The 19,902-nt window shown below is 40.6% G+C and overlaps 1 protein-coding gene across 1 annotated transcript in view; it reads left to right on the top strand.

Annotated features, from left to right (window-relative positions):
• Window positions 1-18,075, top strand: part of trpc7b (transient receptor potential cation channel, subfamily C, member 7b) — a 47,033-nt gene extending 28,958 nt beyond the window's left edge. The window contains exons 8-12 of the mRNA XM_086221604.1: window positions 10,371-10,566; window positions 11,513-11,734; window positions 14,392-14,472; window positions 15,232-15,307; window positions 15,602-18,075. Coding sequence (XP_086077730.1) covers window positions 10,371-10,566; window positions 11,513-11,734; window positions 14,392-14,472; window positions 15,232-15,307; window positions 15,602-15,741 — 715 coding nt within the window. The 3' untranslated portion in view covers window positions 15,742-18,075. The remainder of the gene's footprint in view (window positions 1-10,370; window positions 10,567-11,512; window positions 11,735-14,391; window positions 14,473-15,231; window positions 15,308-15,601) is intronic.
• The last annotated feature ends 1,827 nt before the right edge of the window (window positions 18,076-19,902 follow it).

The raw sequence follows: 19,902 nt of genomic DNA, 5'->3' as shown, positions 1-19,902 counted from the left end.
TTACTTCCTGTGTCGGGGGGCTTGGGGGAAGTGCAAGGGACAGGAGGAGCGTGAGCTGCGCTGTGGGGGCGTGTTTGTGTATTACAGTAAGAACGTGCAAGACGTCATGGCGGAACCTAGGGCAAGTTTCTTCACAAGGAAGTACGCACAGTACTTCTCCTTTGTTGAGCAGAAGGAGAAAAATGTTTATGTGAAATGCAACTTGTGTCTCGGAACTAAGGCCCTCTCTGCGGCCGCAAACAGCAACTGTAATCTGTTAAAGCATCCAGGCACGCAGCATGCGGCGGCGACGAAACTTGTTGCTAAAGCTAGCGGGTCAGGGACCGGCACAGATACCGACACAGATGTCACCTCACCCCGTGCACCTAAGCAACAGCGCCTGAGTTGTTCTTTTCAACGAGGGAGTGCTACTGCTAGCCAGGCTAAAGTTAATCAATCAGTCAATCACTTTGAAACATCTTGGTGGTTGTGATTGTATAAATGTAGACCATATTGCTTAGCAGAGTTCAGTTCAGTGATGAAAATGCATGTCAAGTAGTACAGAGCTAACAATGTTGACAGTTCTGAACATTTTTTTTTTGGAACTAAATAGTTACTTTTCATAGTAATGCTTTACTTTTTGGTTTTAATAACTGAGTTAGTAACTGAGTTGCTTTTGAATTGCAGTAACTATAACTAATTACTGTTTTTCACTAACTAGCACAACACTGGTCGCCTCACAGCAAGAAGGTTAGGGTTTGAGTCCTGGCTCCAGCACAGGATCTTTCTGTGTGGAGTCTGCATGTTCTCTCTGTTCCTGTGTGGGTTCTCTCTGGTACTCCGGCTTCCTCCCACAGTCCAAACACATGTAGATGGGAACTAGACTAATTGATACTCTAAATTGACCGTAGGTGTGGCTGTAAGTGTGAATGGTTGTCTGTCTGTATTTGTTGGTCCTGAAATCCCTGAGATGGACTGGCGACCCGTCCAGGATCTTGCCCAAAGACTGCTGGGATAGGCTCCAGCCACCCCCCACCCCCCGAAAACGACAGGATAAGCGGTATAAGATGGATGGATGGATGGATGGATGGATGGATGTTGTTCCAGCTGATATTTGCTACATTTTTCTGCCACTCGGCGGAGGTCACTTATGTGACATCCAACACCAGGGTGCTGTCCCAAACCATTATGGAGCCTTAAGCGAAATTAGAAATTTGGGGCACCATTCATATTAATTGTTGTCAATTGGTTCTTTACACACCTACTGTAAATTCAATAATCTAATTTCTTATCCATTATGATGAATACACTCATTGAAATAGGTGTGAAAAATTGTGTTGTAATTGAATTAAACTCCACAGAAAGATTATGATGAAGATCATGTAGTTAATGGAAAAGAATACCTTTTTTTTTTTTTTTACTAAAATTTGAATTAGAATGTCCAGCAGCAAACAGTTACTTCAAATAACAAATGTCAAACTATGGCTGAATTAAGGCCCATAATAATTAATCTGACTGGAATATCACTGCAATTACTAATGATAGACTGCCAGTGTCATCAGCAGGACATTTGTGGAACAAAAGCTTGCTTTCATGCCAAACAAATGCAGCCCATGCAGACATAAACCAAGAAGCAAGTTCACCAAAGTTCAAGCACAGTACTACATCAAGACTAAAATGTTTTTATTTTCTAGGCTGTAACCAGCTGGCTAATATAAACGTATACAAAAGAGTGGATTTGGATGATATTTAGTGACTTTTCTTACTTTAGGTAAACTTTTCCAAGACATTATATGCAACTAACTTGTTAACTAACGGTGTGCAGCAGCATTGCAGTGCACATGAACGTCATGGTTTTCACCAGCTGAGCTATGACAACGGGCCTACGTAGAATTCTTATTCAACTTCTCTAGAGATTTCTTGCTGCACATCAATCTGCTGTGATTGACTGCATGATTACGGACTGTCACTGATTAATGATTCTTATTGGGCATCATGTCAAGTGTGAGGTGTTTAGTAGATGAGATGCTTTCTACGCAGTAGGGTGGACAAAGTAATATCGACAACAAGGTTAGGACTCCTAATTCTGGGGGAGCAAAGACTGGAGGCAAAACATAATGATTTTGGTTGCCAATTGTGAGGCAGTTGTGAAGTGGGCGATATCCAACTTTCTGACCTCATAAACAGATAGAAGAAGATGATAAAGGATGTGTGTGATTGGAATTACAGTGTGCAGACTTGACTTTTCAGCACTGACCAGCCGTGTACCTCTGTGCTGTGCATATAGAGAAGCTCCTCTGTTGAACTGCAGTATGGGGGGATAGGGGGTCTTCGAGGCTGTAAGTTCTGCTTGGCTGCTCACATGAAGCCAGAGATCCAGCCGATGAGATGAGCAGACAGACTGGCGGTGGCATGCAAGGGAATTACCTGACAGAAAGGCAGACAGACAGGTAGAAAGAGTCGACAGGTTGAGCTGAAATGGACAGTCAGAGAGAGCATGGTCACAACTTGACAGATGATTTAAGATGGGACGAAAAGAACAGAAAAGACCCTGAGCCCTGCAGGTGGGAGTGCCGCATCAAAACCCATTACATAGTCATTTCCACCATCATGAGTCGGAGGATACTGCCCTGTTCAAGGTGTCCTTATCATTCTACACCTTCCTTTAGAGAACAGCATAAATGCTGAAAAAAAGAGCATCAACCCTGCCATGTCAAAAGTAGGCTGCTCATCTATTCAACCTGCATTTCTTTCTGAAAATAATCTACTTGACTGTGCCCTTATGAATGAGTCGCCCTGATGTTCCTGTCCCTCTCAGTCTGTGGGGGCTGCATAGTAATAGTTTGCTGTTATCACTCTCACCACCAGGGGTCAGTGTGGTTTTAAATCTTGATGCTGTCTGTCACAGCAAAGGCCTGGACTGAACTATATGGCTATACAGACATTCAGTTTTGTTTTGTGTGTAATTTCTTTAAATCTATTCAGCCATTGTTGTCAGTTCTTCTTCTATTATTGTGATGTTTGTTTCTGTTTGTAGATATTCTGTCCCATTAAATTCAATAAGCAGTTGTAATAGGTTTACTGTGACTTAGTCTTTCCTATTCTGTACCTTAATTATGAATTCTCTTAAGAACAACCCTGTCTCTCTTTTCACAGCAGCATAAGTGTGTATTGTTGCTTGCTCGTGTGTGTGTGTGTGTGTGTGTGTGTGTGTGTGTGTGTGTGTGTGTGTGTGTGTGTGTGTGTGACAAGACATATTTGATGGAGGGCAGAAGGAAAAGGCAGGTCTGATAGCTGTGATACAGATGAGGAGGGAGCCAGGTGGAGGTAGTAATGATCCTCGAGGAGGGGCTGGAAGGGGATAGAGCGGGGAGATATGAAGGAGGAAGGAAGGAAGGAGATGGATAGTATCAGTCTTTCACATATATAGGCTGGACTTCACACACACACACACACACACACACACACACACACACACACACACACACACACACAGCCGGATAGAGCTTAATGAAGACTGAAAAGTTGAAGCCGTTCATACCCAAATCCCAGAGGCACGAAAAATCTGACTAAAAAATTACACACCACATGCTCTTTGTTGAGGGCCCACGCAGACACAGTTGGTTTCCTCATGTGCAAATACACTTAAGCAGGGACACACGCACACACACATATGCACACACAAACACATACACACAAAAACACAAAAAACAAACACACATACTATACAAGCACACACCCTCTCTGTCTGTCTTTGCACAATATAACAGGTGCTTAGGTGGTCACACAAATATTTATGGATGGTTTTGTTTTATTCACACACACATGCTTATCAGGATTCTGATTTGGACAGAGCTGGTGAAGTCATGGACCCCTGTGTAGTCAGCCGTGCATGACAACACATACACAGAAAGAAAAAGAGAGAGATAGAGAGAGAGAGAGAGAGGACAGAAGAGGTAAAAATAAAAAAAGGAATATGAGAGGAAATCATTTCAAAACAGAGGTTGAAGCTTTGCATATTTGTGGTGGGGCAAAGGGAAGTGGCAAAGCAGGTTATCAAGGACCTTCAAACATCAAAATAATGATGAAAACACTGAAGTGAAACAGTCAAAATAAAAGTAGATAAATGAAGCGTAATCATAGCGGGAGCAAACCGCAACAGTGTAAGAAAATCAAGAAGATGAAATCCTTTAGGAAGAGGAAGAGGAAGAAGGAGGGCAGAGGCGGATGGAGGGAATGAAGGATGAAAAGAGGACCATGGGGAGGGATGCAGATGCAGAGAGGGTGTTTCTGGCTCAGCTGTTTGTTCAGTCAAAATGTGGGAGAGCAGCCAGGATGCAAAAACAAAGGAGGGGGAAAGAGAGAGAGAGAGAAGGTCAAACAGACCGAGCATCACTGAGAAACATGGACACACAGTCTTAGCCCAGATTTAGTTAACGCATATTTTACCATCAACCATTTGAAAAGGTGGGAAAAAGGCATTTGGCAACAAGTCTTTTAATGCCACCATATAACTAAATTAACTAGACAACAAGACAACATGACGGCTTTGAATATCAGATGTACACCAAGGTCAAAGTTGAAGTAGAGGGAAGGACAAAGGAGAGAGGTTGGAGTGGAGTGGATGACACATATTAGAGAGAAACTCAGAGTTGAAGATGGCCAGAATATGAAATTGAAGACTGGTAGAAAGTGAAGGGCTGAAGATGCAAACAAAGGAAGTTTGAAAGAATTTTGGGAGAAGAGAGAAGTTATCAGCTGTGAAGGTACGGTAGAGGTGTTCTGTTCAGCCTTTACCAGTCAAGAAAATCTGAACGTCAAAATGAGGACAGGAGGCACATTCACAACTATGAAGCACTCAGAGATTTTAAACCGCCACCATGGCTAACTTTTGTCTCCTGGGACTTTTTGTGCTCGGACCCTAATTAATGCTGCAATGCAGGGATGAGCCACCCTTTACACCCCCACACTTGTCGGATTGAGTAGCTGTTCTGTTGAAGAAGATGCCGGTAAAACCAGACAATATTTGGATGCCGACCAAAGTGTGAACTGTGGTGCAAATATCATCTCCTGTGTCACTGGGTGACGCTAGAGAATACATACTTTGTTGTTGAACATTATAGGAAGACAACACAGTGTAATTTTGCTGTAAATAAATGAAGTTTTTTTTTCATCGAGCTTATTACCTGTAACCCCTCGGTGGCGCTGTGACTTAAATTCAGCTTGTGCGCAAATGCATAAAGTTTGGAAAGATGTGAGCCTGTGGAGTTCTGTTTCAACTGTTTCATGTCCCTCTGTGAATGATCAAAATGGACACAATCCCCCCAGTTACCCATCACTAACTTTGAGCCAGAAAATACATTATGTTACCATCTGGTGGTGACTACACTAGTAGCGCAACTAATACCAAGTTTTGACTTAGTTCCCCCTTCACTAAGTTTGTTAAAAACCAGCCAAATAGTTATTGTGAAATCCTCGTCATTGAAAAACGATAAGACAATTGAAAATGGGACCTCCATGGCTGAGAAAATGATGACAACAGAGCAAAGAATATGAGAAAATATGCAGCTTTTGAGTTCATTCCAGTAATCAGTATCATGCCAAATGATGTCAAAAGTGTCGTTCTGCGTAAGATGTAATCCATATTGAGATAGCACATAACTTAATTATCTTTTAACTGACGTGGACTTAGGAAAGTCAAGGGTACGTAGATCGACCCTTGCATGGTTGTGGCAATGTTGCCATAAATGAAAATACACGAAGTTAAATCTTTCTCTCTTTTTCTCTTTCTCACACATAATAGTTGTCAACATGCGTCATGCATTGGTCTTTACTTTGAGTCGTGAAAAAAATGAAAAACAACACATGCTGACAGAGAGACAGAAACCAGACACAGCGAGAGACCAGACGGATTAAAAAGTTGATGTTGTGTCTGATTCCCTTTCAAAACACTCTTAATTGCTCATGTTATGGTGTTGTATTCCCATTTAATAAGATTTATCTCAGAATTCGCCTGCAGACACACAATAAAATAGTCTCCCTTTGCGTTGATCTTTTTCTGCCTTATTTTCTACCCCAGCATCACACCATCACACACACGCACGCACGCACGCACTCGTGTACACATAGAGAGACATCTCACCGAAGCAGCGTTCATTAAATCATTAAAACTGAGGTCGGCAAGGCCTCGCTCCTGCTGTTGCCACAACAACTTTGCTGAGAGAGATAGAATGGTAAACTCAATTTAATGTTTAAAGATGTTTCCTCTATATTTGACTACATGTCTGAGAGGAGCGGGGAGGAGCAGAGCGGAGGGGAGAGGAGAAGTGACGAGGGGAGGGGAGGGGAGAGGAAAGGAATGAAGAGAGGAAAAACAGGTGATGGACAAAGAAATTTAACACCTCACTAATGACTGAAAGGCTAAGAGATGTTCAAGTCTACATTTACATTAACATCTGACCTTTGAAGGAAAATTGCTTCAGATTAAATAAGGAGGAAAAATCTTTGAGACAAAGTTATAAATCAAAAGAACAGATGAAGGGAGAGAAATAGCTGAAAGCTGCGGGTAATGCAGGGGATGGAGGGGGAGGGGATGATTGGGAGAGAGATATAAGAGCAGAAGCAATGATAATGAGGAAATGGAGATGATAGTGAGAGAAAAAGGAAATAAAACCGTCAAATATGAATCAGAGAGCAAAAGAAAACTGAAAGCATGTCTCAGGGGGAAGGGGTTGATTTGGGATTGAGTTTGTTCTGCTCACACATAGCCTTGGTGACTCACCGTTCTCCTACATGTGCATACTAGGCTTTATGCATCGAATGAGAGGGAGTAATGGCATCAGTTCTTTACTGCAAGTGTCGGGTTGTGTGTGTGTATGTGTGTGTGTGTGTGTGTGTGTGTGTGCTATGTGTGTGCATGTGACCTCTGCTGCTCGTAATGAGAGATAATAACATATTGTCCATCTCTGTCTCCAGATGCCCACTGCCCCTGCTGATTCACGAACAGTTGTACAATGCTGTTATGATAGAGAGACACACACACACACACAAACACACACACATACAGACGCACACTACGCTCAGAGGTGGAAATTAAATAATCTCACACTAAGATTGTGGAAAAACTTCTATTATCTCAATCACTGAGCATCTCATCCATCTCAATTACAGGGTGCGGCATTATTCTGGTACATTACTTGATTTAACAAAAGATATATTAAAATAATCACTGAGGTATAATCTTCAAGGATAGATTTTTTGATTTTTTTTTATTGGTTCAGTATCTGTTGTTTTAGGGTCATGGTTTGTGTAATGTCACTAAAAAAATCATAGTGATCCTAAATCTCCCTGACAGTCCCTTACTTTGATCTCTGACTTTGATCTCAGTCACCTGCATTGTCATCTCAGTTAATGCAGTCCCCACATTTTGTGTTACATTTTGTCATCTTTGACCTCTGACTGCTTTGGCCACCACATACATCCAGACGGTCAGAGGGATAGCATCTTACTGCTATAGAAGCTCGCCGTTCAGGCAATGGCACACTGCAATTGTTCCACTGTATTAAAATATGTCATTCTAAATTGAAACCTAAATCCACCAGGGATTATTTGGGCTGGTTGTTCTGTAGGGTTGTTGTTGAGATTGAGAAGCCACATACAGACAGTCAATGAGAGATTTCTTGCTCTTATTTTTTTGTTGGTGTGTTCTCCTGAGTGACATTTAACCATGGAAGGCAAAACAAACAATGATACCCAGCAGCACTGCCCGGCCGTACATCATTGTTCAAAGAGACCCCGAACTCTCATGTATGCTTCTATCCATATAGATAGAAGAAGGTGTGATGCATGCTTGCCCGTATTTTTTTTTTGTGCTTGGTCGTGGAAGTAGGAGGTGTTCACTTGTGCTTTGAATAAAAACTAACGATCAGCAGAGACGAGCAGTGTATAAATAGGCTGCTACAGTATGTGGAGAGTGTATAGTCTCACAATGGCATGTGTTGCTCATTCACATCGTCTGGAACAAAGCCCATCATTATCTACATGGCTGCTTTGTTTAGGTGGGAACATGAAAATTTGAAAGTGTTTTCACACATTTGGTATAGAAAGCAGGAAAATGACAATCATTTGATTATGAAGATAATTGGGATAAAGAGTAGAGTAGATAATTTCCTACTTTTCTTCATTTGTTTCCTAATTCAAAGCCATGAAGGCACAAGATAAGTGACACATTGTTGTTTAAAGAGCTCAAAATAACAGGCTGTCAAGGCAAGTCCACCACAATTCATTTCCCGGGCTTCCTTTCCATGATAGGTTGTTGAACATGTGTGTGATGTGAGTGGTGAGGGAAGCGATGGTGTTGTTGACAACAATTATGGCCCCTCAGATGTTTGGGACATTTATCACAGCAACACAAAGACGAGACCCACTCAAAACCCACGTGATTGTCAAGGTGTTCCTGGATACAATTGCCCGCCTCCTGAAAAAAAAAGTGAACTTTCTGAGGTTGCCTGTTGTCCCTGATTTTGATAAATCTCCTTGTAACCATGGAGCCTTTGTGAGAGCTGTTAAATAATGTTAGTGCAGTTTTTAACTCATCATTTAGTTCTTTGTCAAGCCTCCTGGCAGCAGAGCTCAGGCACAAAGGCGTTATTTTTTGGGGTGTCTCGATAGCCATCCTATTCTCGCTGCCACAATATCTCAGCAGCAACATCAAGGGAATATATGCAGATCTGATGTCCACTTGGACTGAAGCATGAACTGAAAAGATGTTATAGGTTAAAGGTCAGGGTCACTTTGACATCATGTCTGTCCCATTCTCCTGGAACACAATATTTCAGCAGAGCCTGGAGGAAACTTGATTACCTTTGGCACAAACTTCCGTTATAAGTATTCATTTGCTTTATGGCAGGAGGATGTTTGGACATTTTCAGGTTCCGAAACAAAAATCTAACTTCTGGATCGACCAACAAAACTACATCATCTCAGCACTCTATTGCTTTGTTTTTGAAGCCCTTAAGAGAGATGAAAGGTCACAGGTTAGAGGTCGGTAATTATTAGTACCGTTCAATTGTTTACATGGTGCGAACATCAGGGCTGGACGATGTGTTTGAAGATTTTCTTCGTATCCAGCATATCATGCTGCCTGAAGGACTGATGCATTTCCTATTCCAGAACTGTAATGCGGATGTTGGAACCTACAGATCCAACTGCTTTCCTCTAAAACACTCGTGTTAGTGTAGACAGGCAAAGATGAAGATAGATTGAATTCTTTTGTGGTTTCAATCAATGACTGACTGGCCTGTTTCTTCCTGGTAGTGGGACTCACTCTGTATGCAATGACTGTTAAATATTTTCCTCAATGGCGTGTTTTTGAAGGTAAAGTCTTTGACAAAGACAGAGTATAATTTACATGCTCTGCAGCTGAGAGGGAGAGAGCACTCGGATGGAAGGTTAAAGTGTTGCTTTCTTCCTGAAAGCTTCAAGGTGGGATGTGTTTACATGCATACAAGAGAAGAGACAGAGAACGTTTGTGTCTTTATCTTTTTATGAATGTGAGAGTTTGTTTGTCTCCCTATGCCTCCACCTGACTCTCTGCATGCCAATCCAAAAGTGTTTCTTTGAAAGAAGTTTGTTTGGAAGATGCCCACAGCTCCTTAGCAGTAGTCTACAGATCTTCTCTCCCACCAGTCTCCTATACCACCTCCAGCACCCTCCAGCAATCCAATCAGGCAGCGTCTCCCTCCTTACCACCACCCCACCCCCAAGTCATCTCAAGCCCATGCCTTTCACTCGTAGGATGTATAATGACACACTTACCTGAATGTTGAAGATAAATTTAAAAAAAATAATAATTAAACAGTCTAAGTTATAAAAGAAACCAATGTTCAAAAGAATTGTGAGAATATGGAACAGATACAGATAACAGATATGTATTGTCACATGAAATTATTACAATAAAATGATTGTATTTCATTTATTTAAATGAAATCACATCAGAGGTATGGAGGGAAGGCAAATGTAGCTTGAAAATGGTGCACTTTTGCACCACAGTCATTTCAATTAATCTGAGCAAAGTCAGTTTAAGCACAATGCATTCTTGATGATGGAAAGTATATGAAAAATTACACATTGACAAAAGACTGCTCTCTAGAAATGGATTATTGTGCTTTTTTAGGCTTGGTAGATGTCAAGCATGTTTTCCCTACGTGGAATACCGTAAATATGTGCATTATACACATACATATATGTGTGTGTTGTTTTGTGTATTTGTGTGTGTGTATAAAGGAACCAAGCTCATATTGGACAATTCATCGTAGGAAGATGAACTTTGCATGTATTGTAAGCAGTTAACCTTCATGTATTTTGATGTTCTCTTTCCTGTCTTGCTACAGAGTGGAGGAGAGTTTTAAGACTCTATTCTGGTCCATCTTCGGGCTGTCTGAAGTGATCTCAGTGGTGCTGAAGTATGACCATAAATTCATAGAGAACATAGGCTACGTGCTGTACGGGGTCTACAACGTCACAATGGTGGTTGTCCTCCTCAACATGCTCATCGCTATGATCAACAGCTCCTACCAGGAAATAGAGGTAAAAATGAATGAAGAGGGTTGTTCGTCAATGCAGGAATATAATGCTGTCAATAAGGATTCCTTTCTTTGAACCGAAGAGAGAACAACAGCAAGTGAAATCCACAATAGGCAAGAAATCAATGCAGCGGCAGCAAACTAAAATCACAGCATGAAAATAATTGCACTTAAAACAATATCAGCGGTATTTACAGCATGTTTAATCACTTGTGACTGAGAAAAGAAGCTTGAGAATCAGACAGCAACAGAAGTAGAGTTGTTTATTGTCACGCAGCAAAACGAAACCAGACTTTTGTTCACTTCCCTTGATTATGACAGCACAGTTCTGTGAGGCTTAGTACAAAGTGATTGTCCTAAGACAACTTACTTCATTACAATCAAGTGTAATTTCTCTAGTCATGTTAATGACCACATCTGTCAAGTTGTTATGTAGTACTTTTAATTGATTGGTAGTTTCCTGTATGATTGTTCACATTTCCATTTGAGTAGGTTAAATTTGTTACTCCTGTAAAACAAGTCAAGCATCTGCTGGGGGCGGGGGGGTATTTTCGTGCGACTGAGATGCAAACTGTGCAGATGAATATAATGCTTCGACAGTGATTGAATGGGGAATTTGATACAAACATTGCTGTCCTTAAATTTTTGCCTAATGTCCCTCCATAGGTCAGTTTTATTTATCTTTTCAAATATTTTTGGTTTCTGTAGTTGGTTTTCTTCAGTGTGACTACTTGCTGTGTTAGCATGCAAACAAACTAAACTATGATGGTGCATATTATATCTACTTAAAAGCAGCATGTAGCTTTGTTACGATTAGCGTGATGTTCTAAGCAGTAGCTTTTAGCGCCACTTTGCCTTTACTGTCTTGAATAGAGAAACTGTGATTTCTCTTTTAGCTAATAACCGCGACTCTTTTGTCAAATGTACATACTGTATGTTTGTCTGTGTAGGAGGATGCAGACGTGGAGTGGAAGTTTGCTCGAGCTAAATTGTGGCTTTCCTACTTTGATGAGGGTCGTACATTGCCTGCCCCCTTCAACCTGGTTCCCAGCCCAAAGTCGTTTTACTACCTGGTCCTTCGCATCAAATCCTGCCTGATACATCTCTGCAAAGCCAACGGCCATCGCCATAACAACGAGCTGGAGATGGGCATGCTCAACTCTCAGACCAAGGTATCTGGAACTTTCTCTCATCTAATTTAATCACAAACAATTGAAGGAAAGAAAAACATTATGTACCCACGTCACAAGTAATTTGCAGGCTGTCTTTTTCTTTTTTTTTTACATTAGTGTTGCTCTTTCTCTCTCTTTTATGATCTCACTTAAGTGCTTTGAATCCGCGTTTACTACATTTGCTAGAGACGGCATCTGGAGCCAGCAATTACAGACAGGCTTTTCTTAACGCTGACTCATTCCATCACTCGCAGACAACAGGAAAACAATTATGAAGTGACAGTATATGCACAAAATTGCAAGAGCTGGCAGTGATAGTCTCATATTCACTCTTTCTGTGCATTCTTCCTTTCTTTGTTTTGAAAAGTTTTCTGCAGTGACTGACATATAACTACTTATCAGTCAGTTCTTCATTCCCCATCCAGATATTTTTCATTTATAGCTTTTTTATGAGCCTAATTAGGTCATGTTATCAATGGAGCTTTATGAACAGTTATGAAAAATGGGAAGTTAGGGGAAAGGACAAATGCAATCATTCCACCAGGTAATAGGTCTGGTTCAACTATATACTGTACAATTACAGCATCTACAGTATATATAATAGCTTCGATGGCCTTGTGGTAAGGACCCTTGGAATATACGTATATTCCTGCTGCAAGCATGGGATGCAATTTTAGTTTGGTTCATTTCCTAATCTCAAGGATTGTCCACCTGAATAGACTCAGTGTAATGAAAATAAAGTCTTGCATGGAGAAAAAAATACCACAGGGAATTTACCACAGAGTCAATCTTTGCAGTGGCCTTGTCCACCTGTATCTCCTCTCTCTGATTCCTCTGCTCAAATGTTTCACCTCAGCGCCCAAGCTCAGCCATTAGTCAGGCCATTGGATCTGCCTGCTTCTTCTCATATGCCTGGGCAGGTTTTGGATGTGGACAAGATGCGTTACACCCTGTTGCCTCTGTGAGTTCCTGGGTTTTCTGCAGCACTGACAGTTTAACTGTGAGCTAAGCAGGTGCAGCAAGTGATTGATACATAAGCTTGCATTATTTTCTTCACACGCTTTTGGTGATTCATCCTAAATTAAAGCTAATTATTCAGATTTGGATCAGCATTTTCTAAGACACTGAGTCATAAGCTGGTGATGACTTGATTACATATAATTCTCAAGCACCTTAGGAAGCCTCTGGATACATTTACTCTTGACAAAGTTATGTCAATTTGTTATAAAAGTCCTAAATAAACATGTTTGTGCTTTTACTTGCACATAGCAACCATGCAATTTAATCACTATATCTTTTATATATTAAAAGAGGTTATCCACAACTGTATGTGGATCAATTAATTTCTAAATTGTGGGCTCCCTCCCATTGGTAAAAAGCAAAGTAAGTAAATTTTGTTTTAATGGAATAAAGCCAAGTATTGAGAGACTAGATCACAGAGGTCACAGCAATGAGCTGTGGGATTTGGAAAAAACTCCATCCATTTTCTACTGCTCTTCCTGTTAAGGATCGCGCACGCGCGCGCGGGGGGGGGGGGGGGGGGGCGGGCGGTTGGAGCCTATCACAGCAGCCTTCAGACAAGAGGCAGGTTCACCCTGGACAGGTCACCAGTCCATCACAGGGCCAACAAATACAGACAGACAACCATTCACACTCACATTCATACCTACGGTCAATTTAGAGTATCAGTCAGCCTCGTCCTCTCTTGATGTCTTTGGACTGTGGGAGGAAGCTGGAGTACCAGAGAGAACCCACACAGGAACAGGGAGAACATGCAGACTCCACACAGAAAGATCCTGTGCTGGAGCCGGAGCTCGAACCTGGAACCTTCTTGCTTCTTGCTGTGAGGCTACAGTGCTAACCACTGCACCTCCATGCCACCCTTGAAAAAACTCTGCATAGGAAATGTGTTCCCCACATTAACTTTAAGTTTTAACAGTAGTTGCTGTCTGGATGTGGAGATCATGATGAATAGATAAATAAAAAGGCTGAATTCTGGAATCTGATCATGAAATCAATGAGAGAACAAATGCTAAACAACAAATGATATAATCTCATACTTATTAATCTTACTTGACTGTGTAAATAGAAAAATAATGATGCTGTCGGTAGGTAGGTAGGTATTATACATATATTATACATTTATGAATACTATACAACTTCTAAAATTGTACTTCTGTTTAATACCAAAACGTAATAAATTACTCTCATTTAAGTTTTATAAGTTGTTCTTCAAAACATTTTTGTTTGATTATTTTTTTTTATGACTAGATTCTTCTATTATTCTGCCATGCGAAGCTCTCTCCATTAAGTGTAAGTTAACGGCTCGTTGCAGGTGTCCACACTTGAGGTGAAATGTCTTTTGACACAGCAGTGCTGAAATATCATTCAAGTCACAAAAGCAGGTCTTGGACATAGAAGGCATCTAGTTGTTGCTTCAGAAACCTTGATGTAGGTTAAGGAATGTTGTGGACGAAGTACCTCAAAATGTCTGAGTGCTCAATACAAACCCTAACAAACCCTTAATTGATGTTTTGTTCTTGCGGCGTGTCAACTGCTCTAATGCCTCTTTCAAATACTTCCATTTTGGATGATCGTCCAACCCTGAAATGCTATGCTAACACTACACTTTTATCTGTATCTTACTGTTGCAACAGGATGAACACTTCAGGTCTTACCCTCGACCGGGAGAAGAGTTTGTCACCAGAAAAATTCGAAAACACCCCACCAGATACCAGGTAAGACAGAAGCAGAGGGGCCGAAGTCAAAAGACTGTGTGTGTCAAGGCAAAACACACATGAGATGGAGAAGTATAATATATTAGGAATTAAAAAAAAAAAGGGGAGTGATAGAAGTGCAGTGGAAGATAAATTGAGATAAGGAAAGGAAGCACAGAATGATGAATATTGAGGTGAAATAAGGAGTGATGATTGTAAGAAGATAAAAGAGAAAATGGAGATGTGGAGTGGCGAGAAAGAATGAGAGCAAAGGAATAAGGGTGAAAATGCCTCTAATGAGCTCTTTGAGTAAGACGGAAAGACACTCGACAATTGAGCACTCGAGGGAAAATATGTGCTCCTCCTTAGTCTGCCCTTCAACTTTGCCCTGAGAGAAATCTCTGAAAGTTCCTTCACTGTTTGACTCCACTTTACAGTTTGTGAAAACCAACAGCAAACACCCACACGCGCACACAGGCAAGAGTGTGCTAATGGCAAGCACTGTCACATTTGTTAGTATGGTGACAGGTATCGACCCATACTTAGAGTGCCTCCTCACATGGACTGACTGCTTGAGCCTTGCAAGAAACTGCAGGACATCCCTATAGGCTGAGGATCAATACTCAATACTTCTCACAGACAGAGTGCTCTTCTTGAACGCCTGAGTTGGAGAGTGTATGACAAAATTTTAATCAGATCCTTATTTACAGGCTAACTACAGAATGCATTCTTATGTAGTTTATCACCACCTCTTTCATTTTCCTCCTGTGATCCTGCTAGAAAATCATGAAGCGCCTGATTAAACGCTACGTGCTCAAGGCTCAAGTGGACCGAGAGAGCGATGAAGTCAATGAAGGTAAAATGTCCCTTTCATTATGGTTCACTGTGTTTAAGTGATTATTTTCTTATGTGTGCGTGAATGTACGGTATGTCTGGAGCTAGGTGTGTGTGTGTGTGTGTGTGTGTGTGTGTGTGTGTGTGTGTGTGTGTGTTTGTTACTGTGAAGATGTAAAGGTTTATTGCACTCTCATGTTCAGGGCAAAGTACTTTCATGACCTTGTCACTGAGCCTTCCGTTCATCCTCTCACATGTTCTGGTTGTTGTTGTATTTTGTCTCATGTGTTTGTGTTCATGTCCGACTCACTTACAGGTGAACTGAAGGAGATCAAGCAAGACATTTCCAGCCTTCGTTATGAGCTCCTGGAGGAGAAGTCCCAGGCTGCTGGAGAGCTGGCTCTGCTTATTCAGCAACTCAGCGACAAATTTGGCAAGAACACTATGAGGCATTGACTGGACAGAGGAGATAGGAGGGATGAAGCGAGAGGGTAGCGTGAAAGCAGGTGAAATCAAAAAGAGGCACAACAAACAAATGGATAAAAACTGTTTTTTTTAAGCTGTTGTTAGTACAGGAGAGACTGTATGCACGGAAAGCAAGCATGGTTATGGGAGAGAGAGATTAAAAAAAAGTGTATGAAAAGCTTGATGGGAACAGACTAGTTTTAGAGTGAAAATACCAAAAAGCAAGCATTTTGTATCCTCAACAACCAATGAAGAAAGTATGTGAGGAGAAAATCTTTGCGGTTGTGAATAAAAGGTTAATGGACCAGAGGTGAAGCAAACTCGGCTGGGGTGGTTGTTGTTGACAGTTAAAATCTAATTAAAGTCAACATCTTCAGGTAGTTAAGGAAGAGAAGAAGGGGAAGAAAAACACAGGGAGTTGCATGACGAGAAAAACTCAAGCACCACGGGTACGAGCTGGAACCACAGGGCAGAAGAGTCAAAGCAGCGTGGAGCTAAGGGCCCCCGCATCTTCTGCCAGGAGATATCAGCACATCAGCAATTTGGAGGAGAGAGAGAGAGAGAGAGAGAGAGCGAGAGAGAGAGAGAGAGAGAGAGAGAGAGAGAGTGAGAAATCCAGAGAAAAGATGATGGAAAAAGGGTAGGAGGAGAAAAAGAGATAGATGGAAAAATATATCATACAGAAACTGCCATTTTTATTCACACCGGAAAGACTGATTTTGCTTCTGTGTTCACTTTGTCCTGACAAACATAGTGATGCCTGACAAGAGACTGTACATCCCTTTATACACCAAGGCAACCTAATTAATGCATTTCCATCCACGATGTACAACCTGTGATTGTGACTGAGAGCAATTCACAGCTTGAAAAAAATAAAATCATCAAACATAGTTCACCTCAAAATTAAACATGACCATGTCATCCTAAAACACTGTGTAGTTTGTGGAAACAGAGTGGAGCAGCTTAATGTGTCCAAAATGAGATTGTAGAATTCCCAAAAGTGATGGGAAAACTTCCTCAGACGACATCTTTTTTATCTGGTTGAATATACAAAATGCTACCAAAGCAAACACATTTATCAAAAAAGGTAATTCAAATTGCATTACTTTCTTTTTTTTTTAAGTTTACGTTATGGGCATATTTGTATAATGTTGAACCAATAAATGCACAGATGTTCTATTCTTTATTGCATCTGCAGAAACAAATGATTCTGCATGCTGTTCTCAAGTAACTTTTAGGTTTTGAGAGACACATGAAGGCAACATTCACTTTAGGGCTACCAGATGTTTGTGAAGACAGAAACTGTAGGTGATTTTGAGAAATGTAATAATAGATGTGCAATCATTGGACTTTGAAATACTGATTGTGCTGCAGAAGCCGTGTTGAGTAATTTTATTGTCTTTTTTTGTTCCCTTAAGGGGTTATATGATATATGTCTGCATATTATGACATACCGCCACACTACCTAACTGTTTTTATTATTTAAATGTCATTCAAATAACATATCAAACTGCTAAAAATGTTGCTTGAACTAAATGATAGAGAAGTTTGAGGAGCAGTAATGATGCAAATTTGAACACTGAAATTAGAAATACTTCTTTTCTTTTGGAGTCCAGGTTGTGATGATGAAGGCCAAAGCGTTCTTGAGCGCTATCAGGACTGGTCCAGTTTGAATGAGATTTTCAGGTATTGTCTTTAGATGTTTGAATGCTATGGAATGGCACTGCTTTTTATTCACTAAATGTAGTTTCTTAATTAATGGACTGACACTTTTATTCAATAATAATGAAAAAATGCACATTCTAAGACCTGAAAGGATTGGTGCCGGATCAAAAACTTTCAAAAGTGAAAAGGAAAGAAATCCTCCAACTAAACAGTTTCCGTTTGAAGGTCGTTTCTTTTGTTTCTGCGTCAGGTTTCAAACTGGAGGAATTTACTTTGGAATCTCTCCATTCTTCAACTCTGCTGTTTTTTTTCCCCAGTATAATCATCACAAGAACTGTTCACTGCCTATATTTTTATGTTGTCGTTTAAAAAATAATGAGTCGGTTTTGATATTTTCATTTAAATCATCGGTTTGAACTAGCAGGATTCCTCCCTGCACCATAAAGATGAGAGGGTGTATGATCATCATGTGGCTGAATTTTTAGACAAACTGCTTTGAATATTTAGGTTTTAATTTAAGAAATGTGTTTTTGTTTTTATTTGTATGTATCAACCAGTGAAAGAGCAGCTGACTCTTTTCAGGGTGCAGAACCAAGCTAAGAACAAGAGAAAGTCTTATGTTATCCAGTACAGGGGATTCCCATAGAGAGACACTTTCACCTGAAATACTGTATTTTTAACACGTAAGAAATAAAGTTAAATCTTATACTGTATATTGTCATATTTTTTGGTCCTTGAAATAAACAGGAAGCTCTAAACTGGTCGGTTCATCATTGCAGCACATCTACGCCAGCATGCGGAGCCTAAATTAAGGGAGATGTGAGAGATGAAACACAAAGGATATCCCCATTAGCAGCCTTTAGTCAAGTAAAACTCAGCATGTGGCTGCGAGATTGTTCAACAAACTGGAAATGGTATGAGCATGCACACGCACCTACACTACTTCAGCGTTCGGTAGCTCAGCTGTAAATACCAATCACACTTAAGTGCACTGCCAGATTTTTGCAGTTCATACCACAAAAAGCTGGGCCATGTCATATTAGTCCATCACACATTTTGGTCTGTCTTGTAAAATGTTATTAATTTTACATATATTTCTAATTTTAGCTGCAAGATCATGTAACTGCAGTTGCGAGTGCATGATGAACATAAAAACTATTCCTCAGACGTGCACTGGTTTGTCTCTACCTCTGCCTGAGCAGCTCTGAAACACCTACTGGAACATATTGCAGAAACAGAAATGGCTCAACCATAGAAAATGTACATGCTTACGAGATACTTTAGTATTAAGCGCTGTGAAATCAAAAGGTTACTGTAATCTATAATATTGTCTTTGAATTGTTTGTTAATCCAAACCTTAATTAGCTGAGGGTTTTTTTTGGCTGAGTTTTTTTTTTTTTTCAGCAGTACGTGCTGTGCGTGAGTCAAGCACCTGTGTGACTTGCCAACTACTCTGCATCAGAGAGTGTGAACACTCTGTTCAAACATATGTCCAGATGTTTATCAGACCTCAGAGGCTCCATACCATTAATCCACCACCCTCGCTCAGCAATCTCTGCATTCTTTCAGGCTGTCTCTAACAGACTGTCTTTTACTGTCTAGTCTCCTACACTCAAAGGCCAGTCAACCCTGTTAGGTTGTCACCAGAACTTGCCTTACATGGTCATCCTTTATACTACGTGTGACAGTAGACAGTAGGATTTGGAAGTGATTCTGACAACAGTGATTGATGCTGAAATTGTCATTTGAAGAGCAAAAGGACCTCCGTTAAAACTGATTTCACTTATAACTCCTTTTAATGCTAAAACGGTCACAGTTCAAAATGCATAACTACGTGTAACTGTTTTCTTGTGGAATTGTGGGCCATGGTTCATGCGATGCAAAGCTTCAAACTGTGCAAACCATTTGTCTCCTTGTTTCCTTCGTTTCTTGTTTACCCCTAGGTTTTTTGTTTTTGTTTTGTTTTTTTGCTTGTTTAAATTGAAGTTTTGCACTAAGTCTCATTTCAGAAGATTTCTCAAGCTTGGCACCACACTGTCGGCCAATGTCCTGCTGACAACCAGCACAAACCTGATTAAAGAATAACAATGGAATCTGTAAGTAGATAATTTTGCAGCCTCAAATACCTATCCTAAATACCTAAGTCCAGAAATGTATTTTTCATTTTTTCTTCATGTTGTTGAGTCCAATTCGTAATATATACCACATTTTCTCTGTGTTCCCTTCACTTTTCACCACAATTTCCTTCCGGTCATTCTTCTATAAAGCAAGGAAGCCTTACGGTTTTAAGTCTCCATCCTGTAAGCCTGTCACAATGACCTCGCCCTTTGACCACCAAAATTCTTCAGTTCATCCTGCTAAATTCCCCCTAGAAGTTTGAGCCAAATTGAACAAGAATGGGACATGCAGACGGTCAGCCCAGAAAACATGATGCCGCAGGCCCACAGCTGTCACTAGTGCAAAGGCATGAAAATAGTGAAAGATTTA

Source organism: Aulostomus chinensis, chromosome 13, assembly GCF_037954235.1.
Source record: "Aulostomus chinensis isolate RoL2024-O1b breed Wild chromosome 13, RoL_Achi_v1.0, whole genome shotgun sequence".
Classification (NCBI taxonomy): Eukaryota; Metazoa; Chordata; class Actinopteri; order Syngnathiformes; family Aulostomidae; genus Aulostomus; species Aulostomus chinensis.
The sequence above is the reverse complement of the archived record's forward strand: the minus strand, read 5'-3'. Positions and strand labels throughout refer to the sequence as shown.